Source organism: Macaca thibetana, chromosome 14 (assembly GCF_024542745.1).
Source record: "Macaca thibetana thibetana isolate TM-01 chromosome 14, ASM2454274v1, whole genome shotgun sequence".
NCBI lineage: Eukaryota > Metazoa > Chordata > Mammalia > Primates > Cercopithecidae > Macaca > Macaca thibetana.
This window is the reverse complement of record NC_065591.1, coordinates 106,928,876-106,946,690: the sequence shown is the minus strand read 5'-3', so window position 1 is coordinate 106,946,690 and position 17,815 is coordinate 106,928,876. Positions and strand designations below refer to the sequence as shown.

At 43.9% G+C, this 17,815-nt stretch overlaps 1 protein-coding gene across 6 annotated transcripts in view; it reads left to right on the top strand.

The window, feature by feature from the left end:
• Positions 1-15,506, top strand: part of CADM1 (cell adhesion molecule 1) — a 333,283-nt gene extending 317,777 nt beyond the window's left edge. For all 6 annotated transcript variants that reach the window (XM_050758857.1, XM_050758852.1, XM_050758856.1 and 3 more), the window contains 2 exons: positions 10,357-10,488; positions 12,514-15,506. In XM_050758857.1, coding sequence (XP_050614814.1) covers positions 10,357-10,488; positions 12,514-12,632 — 251 coding nt within the window. In that variant the 3' untranslated portion in view covers positions 12,633-15,506. The remainder of the gene's footprint in view (positions 1-10,356; positions 10,489-12,513) is intronic.
• The last annotated feature ends 2,309 nt before the right edge of the window (positions 15,507-17,815 follow it).

Sequence of the window (17,815 nt, the reverse complement as noted above, 5' to 3'; positions counted from 1 at the left end):
TGTTCATAATAATTCGGTTAAATTAATAATTATGTTATCCCCTCCCCCACTCCCTCCAGGAACGCTGCAGTCATATATTGCTCAGGAGCCGTAAGTCATGTAGAACACTGATGAACTATCAGGCTGGGCCGGGCTGCCTTTGCATCTGGTTTGATGAACTAATCAAAAACTGATTAGCACCTTTGTTCAAAGGAGATGCTGATTAATCAATTACTATTGATTGTGAGCTTGGCTTCACTCAGCAGCCAAGAGACATCTGAAGGGAAAAAAAACAACCAATAAAAATTGAGCAGCTGTCATAGTGTTTAAATTTATTAAAACAAAATACATTATTTTTATGAAGCTGTCTTGAAATGGGTCACTGAAGGGGAGCATATTGATTGAGAAAGGATGAACTTCTCAAATTTCTGTAGCCTAGAGACTGAATTCAATTATAATACAAGACAAACAGGTTAACACCCATCTTAAACAGTCCATCAATAAATTAGAGTAGGTGTTGCACATTTAATGCTAAACTGTGGTAATGAATAATATCATCATCCATTCCCTGCTGCATCGGGGTAGAAATTTCATCCTTTCCATATTATGGATAAATGTTATGTACTCAATTTCCATCCAAATAATGATGGTCTCTCTTCCTTTTGTCCCCTTTGCCCCGACCTCCCCCACACACCAGTGCTACCTTCGTTAATGACAATTTCATAAGCAACATATGGTATATGGTGCTCCATTCTCACCCAGCAAAGCAAGTTGCCCAGCTGATCCTCCTCTTTAATCTGCATAAAGAAATTATGCTCGTGTGTAGTTCAGTGATTTAATTATTGGCAGGCCTGGGGAGCTTATCCAGTTCTACTTTGAACCCTTTCATTTACTTTTTGGGTGTTAACTTTATTGATGATGGATCCATAAGAGTTTTGAATTGTTTTATCAATTACATCTGCTGTTTCCTGGTGACAGCTGGTGGTGATTGCCACCCATGTGGAATAGAATAGCTTTAAGCATATTTATCCTTCTATTTTATTTTAAAACTTTTTCAAAATGTCTCCAACTGCCTCTCTCCCTTCCGCAGTGGAGGGGCCTTGGGGAACTGTTTAGCGGAGTGAGGTGGTAAATATACAGTGTGCCAGAAAATGGCCTTCCAGCACAGTTCAAGAAGTCCATCAGTCTTCTGCTTTGGAAGCAAAGGCACTGACAAGAAATTCCAGAGCTGTCATGATTCCTCAAAACATGTTTTCAGCTCTTGCCCTACAAACAAGAAAGTGATCTGGAAAACTCCTGCAACATCTCCCTCACGATCCAAAAAAAAAAAGCATGGGCCTCAGAGGGCAATTCTAAATGGCTTTGCTAACCCTCATCAGGTGTTAGTAGGAATCTAGTTGAACCAACTGCAGTCCCCTAAATGGATTATACAAGAAACATGACTTCAAAATATAGCCTACATTTAGCTGGGCACGGTGACTCACACCTGTAATCCCAGCACTTTGGGAGGCTGAGGCGGGTGGATCACTTGAGGTCAGGAGTTCAGCCTGGCCAACCTGGCGAAACCCCAGCTCTACTAAAAACACAAAAATTAGCCAGGCACGGTGGCATGCACCTGTAGTCCCAGCTACTTGGGGGTGGGGGTGTTGACTCGGGAGAATTGCTTGAACAAGGAGGCGGAGGTTGTAGTAAGCCGAGATGAGGCCACTGCACTCCAGCCTGGGCAACAGAAAGAGACTCCATCTCAAAAACAACAACAACAACAAAATCTACATTTTGATAATAGGAGCACTTAAAGGTCTTTTGATTTAGATTATCAGTCCTGGGGGTGGGGATATATGGCCTTCCAGTTACTAGGAGTGTCTTAAGTCCTGGCTAAACTTGCTTGAAATGTGTGTGAGAAACTGTCAGTAGCTGTACCATTTAGGGGAAACTCTTTCCTAACCCCCACATAAAGAATGGCCCAGATTTGGCAAACAGGCTATTTTATTCCCTTGGTAGAGTAATGACAACAGTCATGATAATAAAATACTAAAAACCAGATGGGCTACATAGATATATTTAAGTTATGGCCCATAAATCTAAAGTGTGGCATGATATGGCTTGTATCTGTATCTTACTTTGTAACTTAGAAAGCTCTTTCGCACACTTTACTTCGTTTGATCTTTATTCATTCAACAAAATTATTTGAGCTCCGTGCGCTGGGCTCTGGGCTGGGCACCAGGGATGCAGCAGTGAACAAGACCAACAGGAGCTGGAGCTGCCGTGGCTTCCAGGAGCCAGGGCCCCTGCTCTCCTACGGCGACACACTACTAAGGGAGACAGACTCAAAACACAAGTTAATCTTGGACAGTGACAAATGCTGTGAAACAATAAAACTAGATAAAGTGGAAGTGAGGGCTGGGCTGGAAGAAGGTGGAGGCCGGTTTAGAAAAGTTCGCCAGGGAAGACCTTTGGGACAGGAAGACCCAGATAGATGAGAATGAGGCAGTTATAGAAGATTTTCATGAAAATCTCACGAGACTGTTAAGGAAGGGCTCTTAGTCTCCATTTATAAATGAGGAAACTGGGGCTCAAACGGTTAAACGGTTTGCTTAGGAGATGGTGAGAAGTGAAGCATGGGTCTTCCTGGCTCTGGAGGAAATAGAGGAGTTTGGTTTGCAGGGGCCGCCCTTCCCCCTGTGAAATCCACAGCTTGCTGTGTGCTGGGGCCTTTGGTAATCCTCTTGACCCTTTTGAATTCAGTGTGGGCATCCGGGAAATGAGGGAAAAGTCAGGCTGTCTACAGCCCATCAGGCATAGAGCAATGTGCTGACTAACCTGGGAAGATTTTTTTTCCCAGCATCAAATCAAGCTCTTTCTCCTTAAAGATAGACCTAAACTCTGCTCTGGTACCTCAGTGCTATTGTCCCACTGATTCCCCTAAATTATGGGATCACTTAGGGTGACCCTAAGTGCCATGGGAAAGTGATGGCTGGAAAAGGTTAAACCATGTCAATTCCCTTTTAAAATTCAGTTTCATACAAGGCAGTAGACTGAAGAAATCACATTGGGTCCACGCCAGCTCACCCGTGACTTCCCCACGATGTGTTTGAACTGCATCCTGCTGCTGATCTTCCCCATAATCCAACATGCTCCTGTTTCCACCATGGGAAGGGAGGAGACCATCCAATGGGAACTTTTCCTCCAAAGTTAAAAAGCTGGCAGGCCACGGTGCAAAGTGCGAATTCTAGTTCTACAGGTTGGACACTGCTTTGGGGTGACTTCACCATATTCATTAATCCATCCTCCTCACACCCCCAAATGCCTGAGGTCCACTGAAGCATCTTTCTCCAGAGAGAGATTCTAGTGGGAAATGTATGTTTGGAAATACTTGACAATTGTCCTCTTTATCAGGCGTATATTCCTTTAAGGGAAACTCTGGTGTCATCCTCAGTGCCTTCCTGTTGCTTAAAGTGGAAAAGACGATCACGTTTCTAAATCTGTGCTATCATGAGATGAACAGAGTGGACTCAAGCATGACTTTTGGTGTCTCTGGTGATGCTAAATGCCTTGGGAGAAATCTTGCATCCTGTTGGATCAAGTTATTTCCCCTCACGGTTAAATTAACTAAATCAAGGAATTTGAGAGGGGAAAAAAATCAAGAAAAATCCCAAAACACTTGTTTTCATATTTAGCTGACAATAGTATTTAATATCCTGATACTCAAATGGTATACACCTGAATCGCAACTTGAATCAGATGGCCTTCAGCTGCCAGGCCCACAGCCTTGACCTTCATAAAGGACAGCTAGGCCATTAGTTACACAGTTTGTCAATTCTGTACAAATGAAAAGAAAGAACTTGGTGACTTCAACTCAGTAAGTGTTTATTGGGCATCTTACCATGTGTGGGTAATGCTGAGTATGCAGTACCATGCTTACCCCTAACCAACTGGTAATTATTTGCCTTGGGTCGGTGATAAGAACTGGAAAAGCCCTCCTTAGGCTCTAATACAGAAGATTTGAATTTGGCAAACATTGAGTCCCTATGATATGCCAAGCCCTGAGCCAGATAGGCACTTCCATTTTCAGGAAAACAGTGGCCACTCAAAATGACCATGTGAAGTACGTAATTGTACTCAGTGGCTCAGAGTGCCTCATTGACCTGCCTGAAGTCACAGAGAAAAGTAACGAATCTCAAGTTCTGTCCCAGAAATGACAGCAAGTCCAGTGCTCTTTCCAGTGGGCCATGCAGGAGATGAGCTCCTAGCTCGATCCCTGTTCAGGCCTGTTTCTGGAAAGCAATGTAGCCAGTGATAGTCTAAGAGAGCCCTGAGTCCTGATCACTGAGTAGTGACAAGGTACAGCCAAAGTCTGTGTGCAGTACTTCTAATTTAAATGAACACATACTGAGCTCTGGGTGGCACAATGAGGATGATCACTGCAGTTTTCCTTTAAGTAGCTTAACATAGCTCCTTTGAAACGTTAGTATAGATGCAGTTACATTGCTAGAATTGAATGCAGCTGACGTGTAGTATTAGATGCCTGGGATGCTATATGGGCGTCTTCATGATTTTCTTGCTTTACGTTTATTCCTTCTCGTCCACTTTCTAAGAAGACAGAAAAGAAAGGTTATGCTGCATAAAGGCTAGTGTGCTCCAATATATATTAACATCTTAATGGGAAAGCTGTGCATGTACTGTATACATTTACTACTCTCTGACAAGAGGGAATTAAATGTCAGAAGGATTTGTAGCATCTATAATTGAATTGGTGCTGAGAAAAGCAAATCTTAAAGAAGAATAACATATTAGGATTAGCAAATAATGTGGCATTTTGTCAGCGCATGCCATTCAGTTTGTTCCCCTTCAGTAATAAAGTTGTGCTTTTTAAAATGCACACTTATTTTTGTTGCCATGGACGGGAGCTACAATAGATGATGACAATGGGTAGCTACATTTTTCAGATGGTGCCAGGTTTTCTTGAGTGTAATTTTTTTTTAGGTCAGATTATGGTTTTGCTTCAGATTTGGGAAATCCATTACCAGGCTTTTTCTTTCTTCCTAGCAAGAAGTAACAAATGACATCATAGTCAGTAAGCTCTCTCTGAGATAGACTAATCCCTACAACCCTAGGAATCTGGAGGCAGCATTTCCATTACAAACACCGGTTCTGAGAGTTTTTAATTAAACTGACTTGCCCAGCAAGATCCCCGCCCAGGAAAGAAGCTAAAACTGAGCCTTGTAACAGAACTGTTGCAAAACGTCAGCAACAATTCTTTTCCTCCAGTCATCCACGGATGGGGGAAGCACAGAACCCTGAGCATCCGAACTGTCGCTAAATAGAAGTAGGAGAACTAATATTAGAACCTCCCCATGGCTTAAATGTTAAAGATGAGAGAGAAGGTAGTTTATGACCTATGAAAAGAGTTAAAGTGTGCGTTTAAGCACCATGTTGCTAAATGTGCCTTACAGTCTGAGCCAGGGATGTTGGAGATGTGAGGGGGACCCAGTGCAGTGTGGCTGTCATGCCTCATGCTGCATACTTTATTGTGTATCACTGTGTCACCCTTCACTCCTCCTCAGAAAGCTTGGTGTCCTTTTGGCAAAAAGACTGACCTTGGACTCTATAGCCGAGGGCTTCAGGGTGGGCAGGCAGCAGTTGCAGTGAAGGTTCCGCTCAGTGAGTCCTTCTGCCAAAGTCCCTATTTGCCAGGAGCTTGTCTAGGATGTACTAGCCACTCTCCAGTTATCCATGGATCCCTGCTTTGGCAGCAGAGCCTTCTAGGCTTATCACAGATCCATGATTATGGCATTTGCATGGCAGTTTATGCTACACATCTCATGCCAGGTGGTAAAGTAGCCATAGAAACCAGGATCTCTTGCAGAGCCCTGTTTAATACAGGCAGCATGGCTGCCAGAGTGCTGCGTTTAAGACGACTCTGGCAAGGAGGTTGAGGAGTGAAAGCAAGTAGAGAAAGAAAAGTCTAGAAGGAGGGGGAAGGAGACTGAAGTTTCACTAGCAGTCACCTTTCTTGTCAGGCCCTAGGGAACTACTGCCTTTAGAACTTCCCCCTTCATATTGCCCATGAGGAGTGGATCGGGCCAGGTCAACTGGCCCAAGGTAAAGAAATCTGAGCAGTTTGGGGCATCACTCTTGGGAGTTTCTTTGAAATTTTTCTGTCCCACAATTTCTAAGATGGTAAAGCGAGCCCAGGGTTGTTGAAGCTGTGACCCAAGCAGTAGTGGCCAACTTAACATTCTGCAAGCAGCTTGTAAACTCTCACCTGGAGCCAAGTTGTTTCAGCTTTTTGCCAAAAGAAAAGCTAACTCACGAATACTAAACAGCTCAGGATTTATCTGTCACACTTAGAGCCATGGAAGTGACTGCAGGATGGGACAGGACAGGCAGGGAGGGTTGTATCACAACTGCGAGCTGTCAGGAACACCTCTCTGGAACTGCCGCCTGCCCACCCTGAAGCCCCCGGCTACACAGAGTCCAAGGTCAGTCTCTTTGCCAAAAGGACACCAAGCTTTCTACCTCTGAGGAGTGAAGGGTGACAGAGTGATACACAATAACGTTTACAGGGTTCATCTGCAAGTCAATCATTCAACGACTAGGCCTAATTCACCTGAGGTCACATGTGAAATGATTTGGATGAGATTCTTAACTCCAGTTGAACTGTGTTATGTAATCATGCTTGGTTCTTTGAGGCTGGAATGACCTTTATGCTGTAACCATTCACCAAGCAAAAATATGGCTTTACTTTTCAGGATGATGAGGCAGAACTTAGGCCCAGAAACACCTGTTACTAGTAAGAGGAACACTTGTAGCCTCTTAGGGAACAAGGAAACGTGACTTTCTAAACCGAAGTGATATCCATATGCCTGAGCATCAGGTGTGTTTAAAAGTGCTTTCCACTCCCACATTTATTTTTCAATTGACAAGCTGGGGGCAGCTGTAGAATCTGCCTCTGGTTTCCTTGCCCACCCGATTCAGAAAATGAGCCGGGAATCTGAAGAGGATGTCCCCAGGAAAGCCAGCACTTCGTGGGACCTGAATGACGGGGTCTGCACCCTACACGACCAGGATCTGTGGCTCATGGGGAAACCCATAGCTTTGCCACTAAGAAGTCATTTATCATGGAATTGGTCAGAGTCCTTGCCTTGGGAATGGAAGGAAAGGTCAAGCAGCTGACAGACTTTGTCGGAGCCATGCTTCTCTTAGTGCTCAGTATTTCCTTACGTTTCTGGTTTTCGTGCGACTCCAGTAGCCCAGTGCCCTCCTGGGCGGCATCTTGCAGGGCTGCTTCATGTCATGAGTGCAGCACAGCCCGCAGGTGCAGGCAGCTCACCCCGGCCCTGCTGCCTTGAGCTAATCCATAGCATTATGAACACTCACCCACCCTCCCCACACGTGGAAATGAAAGAACGGACTGAGATGACTCCAGAAACAGCTATGCTTTTCATAGGGAAGGCCAAGACAGAGGCACTCAGTGAACAGGCACAACTCTATTAACACCTCCCACGTAAACCCAGGAGGTGGGAGTGGGGGTGGGAAGAGGCGTGAGGCGCTCGTAACCGGCAGTGCTCCCTGTAAATTAAACATCAGTTACCTTCTGTGTCCATCTGCAGTAATTGAAGGCAGGAGAAATGTCTTGGTGATTAACTGGTGGTAGTAAACTTTCTGATCAAAGTGAGTATCAGAAGATAGCTGGAGAGATTACCCTTATAAATAAGTATCTGTAAAATATGCATGTCCTTGAGGGTGGGGAAGGTAACTAGAAGATCTAAGGTTCTAGTTTAATTTGGGCAAAGTGCAGGGAAAAATAGCAACACTGAGCATATTTAGCTCAAAGTTCATGGAGGGCAAAGGTCAAGTAAGGAGTTCTGGCTCAAGAAATCTCACAGATACATACCTTGTGAGATCTTTTTGTTTGGAGGAGGTTTTTGTTGTTTTTTTGTCACAGAGCCTCTCTCTCTGTCTCTCCCCTCCCCCGTCCTCCCTCAGGCTTCCAGAATATCCCTTTGTCTAGGCATGGAGAGGAGGTGGTTTATTAAGAGTGGACAAGAGTGCCTTCCCCTAAATGGGTTAGAACTGTCCTGGACAGCTTCTCGAAGCTTCTCTCTGTTCTCAGTCTTCCTAGAACCTCTCTTCACCTCTTGCCTCTTGTGCCTAACTTTCCCCTGTCCTCAATGTCTAGTCTCACTTCAATTTTAAGACACACAGAGTTCGTCGAAAGACATAAATTTTAATAGGTCTGAGGCTCATGGCCATTGGAGATGAGTTAATTCTCATTCTCACAAAATTCCCTGTTTTGACAGCTCCCTAAGGAAAACACAACTTGCTGGCTTTTCTGTTACTCTTTTGCATGTGTGCAGTTGGAGTGAACATCTCCAGTGTGTCAAGCGCCCTCCTCCAGCAGACACCCCGTGTCCAGCAGCACCCTACGGGGAATGCTCCCCTTCAACGAGCTCTGTCGTTTCTAAAAAGGAAAAAAAAGAAAAAAGAAAAAAAAAAACCAACGAAAAAAAACCAACTTCCCTTGGCTGAGTTCTGCCTTGTTGAAATGACTTTCAAGACAATGGGGGCTGTAGCATCTGCGGTCGGCAACACTTTTGGCTGAGGAGGGAGATTCCTCTCCACCACGTTTCAAGTTGAGCTTATTAGACACGTTGCTGGAGGGGCTCGCTCAGCTCGGAGCGGGCTAATTGGCTGCAGTGCACTCTGCCTCCAACCCAGCTCCCTTCTCCAATTAAACTCCCATCATCCTGTTGTCCTAGGCGACCTGCTGCTGCCTCTGATTTGGCATTTCTGTTTGGGTTTGGGTTTTGGTTTTTCTGTAGTCCTTTCAAAGATAATGAAACACTTTAAATACTCCATTTTAAAATTTAAACTCTTTTAATTAAAGCACTTTTCATGGAACCCTCAGTCACGAGTTATTTCCCCACATCCTTCAGTACTTAATCTCAGAGCAGAATTGGAAATATCGATAGAAAGCGTAAATCATGCCCTCCTGCCGAAAGCGTTGTATCAGGTTTCGGCTCAAAAGAGCACCATTACCTTTAGCTGTCACGGATCTGTACACTTGATCGATAAACTTCAAATATTATTAGAGGTGGAGGCTTCAGAGATTTGCTCTGTTCTTTGGAGAGAGACAGAGATAAATCTTTCTTAAAAATTGACTTGAATTTGCACTCTCAGTCTTCCTGGTGAAATGCATTTCTCTTAGGCGTCCAGCAACTGCAAGGGGGACAGATTTATAGGCCATGTGCTTCTTGTACTGAAAGATTCAAATGGTAAATCCTTCACATATGACTTCACAAATCATGTAAAGTTAAAAGATTTTTACCGTTTCTGTTGCTGCTGTGCTTAAATTGTAAGGTACAGCTAGTAAATCATTTTAATGGAGGTGTCGTACTTGACTCAATAAAAAAAAAAGACAATGGTTTAGCTTCCACTCCAAAATGTTAATGTATTAATCAACAGGAGAATAATTGTTTTTTACTGCATTATAAATCTCGGATGCCATTAGGATTTCAGCAAGGGGTGATGTAGCCACACTCCTAAATTAAAATTGTTTACACTACCATACATCCATTCTGCATCGCCATAGCTCATTCTGGGTTCATTTTGGAGTTGTTCCCCAGCCAAACATGTCGTTCCTCAGTCGGAAGAAGACATCCTGAGGGAGTGATGCTTATAAAGGAAAATTAATTGCATTGCAAGGTGTTAAATAAATAAAATAAAAACCGTCGGTGGCAATGGACAATTATTCCTTGCTGTCTCTTTTGAAATAGGTTTTTAGGTTTTAAATTGAGGCTTACTCCCTCGTACATCCTAAATGTAGCAAGGCTGTCATTTGTCTTTAGTCTTATAATCCTTGTTTTATCTCTAGGCAGCTGTGGCTTTTGAGCACCTTACTTTTCCTATGCATATCCCTGATCTATCAGGGAATAAAAGTCATTGGGCATCTATAGAAAGATGCTTTATCTTCCTGTTGCCTAAAGGTGTCATTCAGAGCACCCTCAAATAGTCAGGTCAGCCTCCTTAATTAGGCTCTGCAACTGGATACAGATCGAGTGGACGCCAAGACTAGTTCAGGGCCGGATAGACTATTTCTTCCTTCCCTGCCTCCCTAAGCTTGTTCCACATGCATTAACCCTCCTATGCTGCTTATCATGAAATTGCCTTGTGGGGAGAACAGATCAATTCAGCACTGGACAGGTCAGCCTGTTCCCTCAGTGTAACTTCAGTGTAACTTGATCCATCTCGCTTGTTCTCTCTGACTCCTCCATTAAAAAGAAGGTGACCCTCTGACCCTGGAGACAGTGTCGCCAGGGCTTCTGGTGCCTTGTAATAAACTCTACATCCCTATTCCTCTTCTGATTTCAACAGATTCCCGAGCAGGTGAAGAAGGGTCGATCAGGGCAGTGGATCATGCCGTGATCGGTGGCGTCGTGGCGGTGGTGGTGTTCGCCATGCTGTGCTTGCTCATCATTCTGGGGCGCTATTTTGCCAGACATAAAGGTAAGCAAGGCTTCAGCAGGCAGGAGCAGCATGTCCCCACAGCTTCTGCCTTTGGGGACTTTACGCGGTTGTCCTTGATAGACAATTTGATATATGTGGCCACACGGCCTATCTGATTCCTGAAACTGGAAGAGAAAAAAAAAAAAAAAAACAGAAATCTTATCAGCCGCTGATTAGGACTCTGGGAGTTGATGAGTAGCACTCCTTGATTCGGATTTTCTCTAAATACAAAGCTCTGTAGAGTTGTTATTCCGCCATCCATAATTGGGGATAGATGAAAAATGATAGAGGCTGGTGTGCAAGATGTGGCATGAACCCCCAAAGGATAAACATGGAAAAACCACATCCACAACCTGTTTTCTGGGAGGCAGAGGATTTCCCCCTGTCCCCTGTCCCCAGACTCTGTGTAAGCTGGTCACAATGGCTCTGCCTTAGTTTGATGTGCCCAGGTTAAAGACAATTTTTTTGCCTTAAAAGCCGCATAAATATGTATTTTTAAAATTATCAGTGCAATTGATTTAAATTGCCATTAATCATCACACTTATCAACTGTGCAGTCTGGATGGGCAATCATCTTTTCCAATGCCCCTCCTCTCTGCCCCATGCTGCTCTGATCCTCTTCTCCCCTCTTGGTAATTTATTCTTCCTTTTCTTTGTCCGCCCCTGTCTCTCTCAGTTATTTTTCTCAAGCACTGTGCAATGAGCTTACAGGGTTTTCTAGGTGCTTGCATACTGCTTGACTGTTGAACTTGGGTTTGCGGGAAGGTCCCTTGAGCACAGCAGTGGAGGTCTAAGGTACATAAGCACCTTTAGGATACAGAGTGCCTGTCTCAAGCATAAAACAGTTTAGGACGATCAGAGCTGTCCATACTTCGCCCTCTGCCCGCACTCAGGAGGCAGTCTGTTTGGCCAAGAACTCCCAGCCTCTCGGTGGTAAGCTTGATAGAGACAGGAGGTAAGGCCAGAGAGCAGGGCAGTGTCTGAGCAGCAGCTGTGAAGGACCAGGGGAGGGGAACATGTGTGTCACTCTACAGCAAGAAAAAAGGATACCGAGAAGCGTTTGACCACTTGCTTTCTCAGATTTGTCACTTTGAAAACCTGAAAATATAGCAAATGTCTCAATCTTTTTAAATAGAAGACTCTTCAGGAATACAGTATGTAACGGGAGGAAGAGTATTTGATTATGGCAGGCAGTTTAAGTTCTACCTGTATAGCATACTGAGGCGCAGTCTTTGTCGTTCTCCATGTAAACTGTTGGGATCTGGTGATAAGAGTGTCCCCAACTTTGTAACGTCTGTCTATTGTCATTATAAAGTGGCTGTGCCAATTAGCAAATCCATGAATCCGGGTCCAGGCTAGAGTTACATGATGAGAGAGACTCCCTTGCTCATTAAGACAGATCCGAAACCTTGATCCCAGCCATTATAATGTCAAATTCTTTCTCAATCTGGAACCTCACTCTGAAATGGAAGACATAGAAAAATCAAACATACTTGTGCAAGTTCAAGCACATTCTCACCTATGGGTAGGCAATCACGATTCATATAGACAGGGGACTGTGGTTCAAATAAATGAGTTGAGATGACAACAGAAGCATCATCAGGGCCCTAATTCATTTATTGGCTAATTGCTCTTCCTTGCTTTGGTCTTTAACCATGTACGTGCACGTATCTGGTCATTGGTCATTGGTGTTTACTGTTTATACATTAGTCAGCAGCTCTCCAGCTTTCTGCATTTTTAGCTCCCACTCACGTCTTCTTCTGCTGACATCCTCTGGTCATAATCACTGCTCTAATGTCTCATTTGCTGAATTATATCGCAGCGGTTCAGTTGGAGTGGTGCCTTTGGAACCCCCGGATCCCCATTTGTCTCACCCACCCCGCTCTCTTCTTCCAATTGTTTTTTCCCCTCTGCTGCCTGCACACCACTTCGGCTGATGATGGCCATAAAGCAAGTTGCCATCTCTGTACCACTTTACACAGAGGCCATCAGACAGTCACGGTGCTTTACCCCTTCATCTTTCAGGTACATACTTCACTCATGAAGCCAAAGGAGCCGATGACGCAGCAGACGCAGACACAGCTATAATCAATGCAGAAGGAGGACAGAACAACTCTGAAGAAAAGAAAGAGTACTTCATCTAGATCAGCCTTTTTGTTTCAATGAGGTGTCCAACTGGCCCTATTTAGATGATAAAGAGACAGTGATATTGGAACTTGCGAGAAATTCGTGTGTTTTTTCATGAATGGGTGGAAAGGTGTGAGACTGGGAAGGCTTGGGATTTGCTGTGTAAAAAAAAGATGTTCTTTGGAAAGTACATTCTGCTGTTTGACACCTCTTTTTTTGTTTGTTTGTTTGTTTGTTTGTTTGTTTAATTTTTATTTCTTCCTACCAAGTCAAACTTGGATACTTGGATTTAGTTTCAGTAGATTGCAGAAAATTCTGTGCCTTGTTTTTTGTTTGTTTGTTGCGTTCCTTCCTTTTTTTTCCCCCTTTGTGCACATTTATTTCCTTCCCTCTCCCCCCAATTTTGGATTTTTTCCAAAATCTCCCATTTTGGAATTTGCCTGCTGGGATTCCTTAGACTCTTTTCCTTCCCTTTTCTGTTCTTGTTTTTACTTTCTTTTGTTTATTCTTGTGGTAACTGTTTTCTGTTCCAAATTCAGTTTCATAAAAGGAGAACCAGCACAGCTTAGATTTCATAGTTCAGAATTTAGTGTATCCATAATGCATTCTTCTCTGTTGTCGTAAAGATTTGGGTGAACAAACAATGAAAACTCTTTGCTGCTGCCCATGTTTCAAATACTTAGAGCAGTGAAGACTAGAAAATTAGACTGTGATTCAGAAAATGTTCTGTTTGCTGTGGAGCTACATTACTGTACAGGGTTATCTGCAAGTGAGGTGTGTCACAATGAGATTGAATTTCACTGTCTTTAATTCTGTATCTGTAGACGGCTCAGTATAGATATCCCACGCTGTCCAGAAAGGTTTGGGGCGGAAAGGATTCCTCCTTTTTCCATGCCCTAAACAGACCTGACAGGTGAGGTCTGTTCCTTTTATATAAGTGGACAAATTTGAGTTGCCACAGGAGGGGAAGTAGGGAGGGGGGAAATATAGTTCTGCTCTGGTTGTTTCTGTTCCAAATGATTCCATCCACCTTTCCCAATCGGCCTTACTTCTCACTAATTTGTAGGAAAAAGCAAGTCCATGTGTTGTGCGAATGACTGAATGGGACAGGGTTGATTTTTTTTTTTTTTTTTTTTTTTTTTTTTTTTTTTTTTTTTTTCCTTTGTGCTTAGTTAGGAAGGCAGTAGGATGTGGCCTGCATGTACTGTATATTACAGATATTTGTCATGCTGGGATTTCCAACTCGAATCTGTGTGAAACTTTCATTCCTTCAGATTTGGCTTGACAAAGGCAGGAGGTACAAAAGAAGGGCCGGTATTGTTCTCACACTGGTCTGCTGTCGCTCTCAGTTCTCGATAGGTCAGAGCAGAGGTGGAAAATCAGCATGTACGGATTTTCAGTTACTTAATCAAAACTCAAATGTGAGTGTTTTTATCTTTTTACCTTTCATACACTAGCCTTGGCCTCTTTCCTCAGCCTTAAGAACCATCTGCCAAAAATTACTGATCCTCGCATGATGGCAGCCATAGTGCATAGCTACTAAAATCAGTGACCTTGAACATATCTTAGATGGGGAGCCTCGGGAAAAGGTAGAGGAGTCATGTTACCATTTACATGTTTTAAAGAAAGAAGTGTGGGGATTTTCACTGAAACGTCTAGGAAATCTAGAAGTAGTCCTGAAGGACAGAAACTAAACTCTTACCATATGTTTGGTAAGGCTCCAGACTCCAGATAACAGTCCCTATGGAAAGATGGCATCAAAACAGATAGATCTATATATATATATAAATATATATTCTATTACATTTTCAGTGAGTAATTTTGGATTTTGCAAGGTGCATTTTTACTATTGTTACATTATGTGGAAAACTTATGCTGATTTATTTAAGGGGGAAAAAGTGTCAACTCTTTGTTATTTGAAAACATGTTTATTTTTCTTGTCTTTATTTTAACCTTTGATAGAACCATTGCAATATGGGGGCCTTTTGGGAACGGACTGGTATGTAAAAGAAAATCCATTATTGAGCAGCATTTTATTTATCCCTCTCCTATCCCTAGGTACTTAACCAAGACAAAAAGCCACAATGAACATCCCTTTTTCAATGAATTTTATCATCTGCAGCTCTATTCCGAGCCCTTAGCACCCATTCTGACCATAGTATAATCATATCAAAGGGTGAGAATCATTTAGCATGTTGTTGAAAGGCTTTTTTCAGTTGTTCTTTTTAGAAAAAACAAAAACAAAAACAAAAAAAAAATCACACCATTGCTCACAGAATTGGCATCTCATTTTTGGGACCTCCCATCTTTCTGTTTTGAAAAGTGTACAGTAGTGCAGTGTTCCTGATGTAACTTTATGGCTTACAATGTTGACATGTCTCAGGTTCCTGTGTTTCGATTGGTGTTTTCCGTCTCAGGTAGATTGCAAAGTGTAGGCCCCACACATTGGAAAAAAATAATAATAAAACAAAGCAAAAACAGGAAATTATGGATTTTAGTTGTATATTGGTTTATGTATTTTTTCTTAAGTATACAGTGCACTGTTTGAAATGTATTGTTGAGTATTACTTTGTACAGGTTGATCACTTTTTTTAGAGTGAAGAAAGAACAAACTTGTTTTTTGTGTTTTTTAAAGGAATATAAAATAATGAAGGATGTATAATTGATGCCAAATAAGCTTGTTCTTTAGTCACACCGACGTCTTATTTTTCCCTTTAGGCCAGTTCTGTTTTTAAGGTGTACATGGACAATGTTACAGTGTAAGAAACTCCATATCCATATGTTCCCATTCGCATTTTGTATTGGTTCATGTATACCATTTTTACAAAAAAAAAAAGAAAAAAAAGAAGTACTATAAAATATCTGTCTTCTTAATAAAAAAATTAATGTTACAAAGTGATCCTTTAATCTCTTTATGGACTTCTTATGGACGCCGAGTGAGAGAAGAGATGGGCCTCTGGTCCCAGCTTCCTCCTTAGGACCGTGTGCGGGGCCAGGAGCGCTGGCAGTAGATGCTAGGACATGCTGCCAGCTGGGTTGCTGGGGGCCGCACTCTCTCTCCTTCTCCGCTCATCCTTCCTGTCCTTGTTCTCTTCCCCACTCAGTGGACAGGTGAGCCGGGTGCTGTGCCGTGGCTGAGTCTGGGCTCCCACGTGGACTCAGCGATTTGTGCAGGTGTGCGAGCTGTGGTGGCGGGCCCGCCGGAACAGGCCGCTCCCGTGGATGTGTCTCCCACACTCATCCCCTCTCTCACCGCCCCCCACCCTCACCAACTTCCCTGTGTTGGCTGCTCCACCTGTCTCTTACTTGGGGAGTTTGTGTCTTAACAATTCATTCTGCCTTCTTCATTTAAAGTTCTCTCTCCTTTCACAAAAGAAGACGTGAGCTGTGGAGGACTGGCTTGGCTGCCTGCAGAAGATTGTTCTCACTTGCTGTTTAGGTTGCTGAGACTTCCAGGCCTGGGTAGACAGGAGGATTTGCTCTGTTGTCATCGTCCTTGCCTTGCAGGCTGAAGTGAGCAATGACTTACACTTCATGGTGGCTGATCTTATAAATGCGCAGATAATATCTGGCCAGGCCCAAAGTGCCCTTTTCCCATCACCCTCCAGCTGTGGTTGAGTTCCCCTTTTCTCCCTTGGCCATGTCATGGGGAAAGTTCCATAGGAAAAGCAAAGGTAAGCTCCAGAAAGGCTGAAGGCTGTGCATCTCCCCTTGGGCCACTTCCATCCTGGCCTGGTCTCTAAAAAAAAAAAAAAAACTCAGTTAATCAGATATGCAGTTACTGAGCACCTGCTGTATGTCCAGCATGGTGAGGGATGCAGAGAAGTATAAGGCGGTCTCTGGAGGCCAAGCGGAGTATCAGCTACATCACCTGAAAACATGAAGTGCCCCTGAGCTATGGGTGCCCCACCGAACACAGAGAAGCCCAGAGAGTGCTATGGGAATTTTCTGGAGAAGAGAAATCAGTGAAGGCTGGTGAGTCCCCAGACAGGTTCACGCAGGAGCTGGGACCCCAGCTGGATCTTAAAGGATGGTTTCGTGGAGAAGGAATGTGAGTCAAAAGTACAGAGGGCAAGAAGCCCAGCCAGCCTGCTGATGTGTATGGGGAGAAGAAAGAAATCAGTTCTGTGTGCAGGGTGGGATGGCTCTTGTGGCTGTACTAAAAAGTCCAGGCAGAGGAGTCGAGACCTCAGTGACCTCTCCCAGCCTCTGCTGGAAGGCAAGGAGCAGTGGGGAGTACTCATTCATTGCATCTCTATAAAAAGACCCAGAGAGATAGAATAGAATAAGGATCAAAAGTGCACACTAGAGTGAGGCTGCCTGCATTCAGATCCCTGTCCCACCATGTAGCAGTGAAACCTCCAGTGAGTAGCCCAGCCTACCTGGCTTCGGTCTCCTGCTCTGCAAGGTGGACATCACCATAGCCTCGAAGGTTGTTGGGAAAGATCAGTGAGATATGCAGTCAGCGCTCAGCCAAAAAGGTGTCAGGCACACACTACGCGTTCATTACATGTCAGTCACAGGATAGAGGCAAATGGTGACTAAAAAGGCAGGGCTACGAAGAAGTGGTCACTACTCAGAGGGAGCTCTGCGGGCTCCTGTGCATATAGACACATCGTGCCCTTGCGAACCACGACTTAGAAGGTTTAATGACCCTTTTCTCTTCACCATTCATTAGCAGACTTATTCCAAGCCACGTGGCATGCAGTATGTGTAGTCTCCCCACCCCTCTCCCTCTTGTCTGCAGCATGAGGCTCCAGGTTTAGCTGTACCCTACAGAAAAGGGTCCCAGAAGTTCCTTGAGCTGAGGCAAACAGGAGGTGGTGATGACTGCTGCACATTTACCTTTCGAGCTCCACAGGGTATGCAAATGAAAAGGTGCTAGAAGCAGTCCCCGCTCAAAGGATCTTGATAAGTTGCCGGCTCCTTCATTTGAGAAGACTGTGTACGAGAGTGAAAATGGCCCTCGTTTCCTCCAGAGAGTCTTCACAAATGTTTTGGCCTGGCATTCTCCAAATACATCAACTGGAACCCTGAGGTGATATGCGGGTGTTAATTGGTGCAATCTTTCACTGTCCTCTGTCTACTTGAAATGTAATTCTTGTACCGCTGTGGACTTACTCCATGGAGAAATGCTCCTTTGATTCTGTCAACCAGAGCCTCAAAGAAACCATGCAGCCACCGTGCTACAGGTAGACAG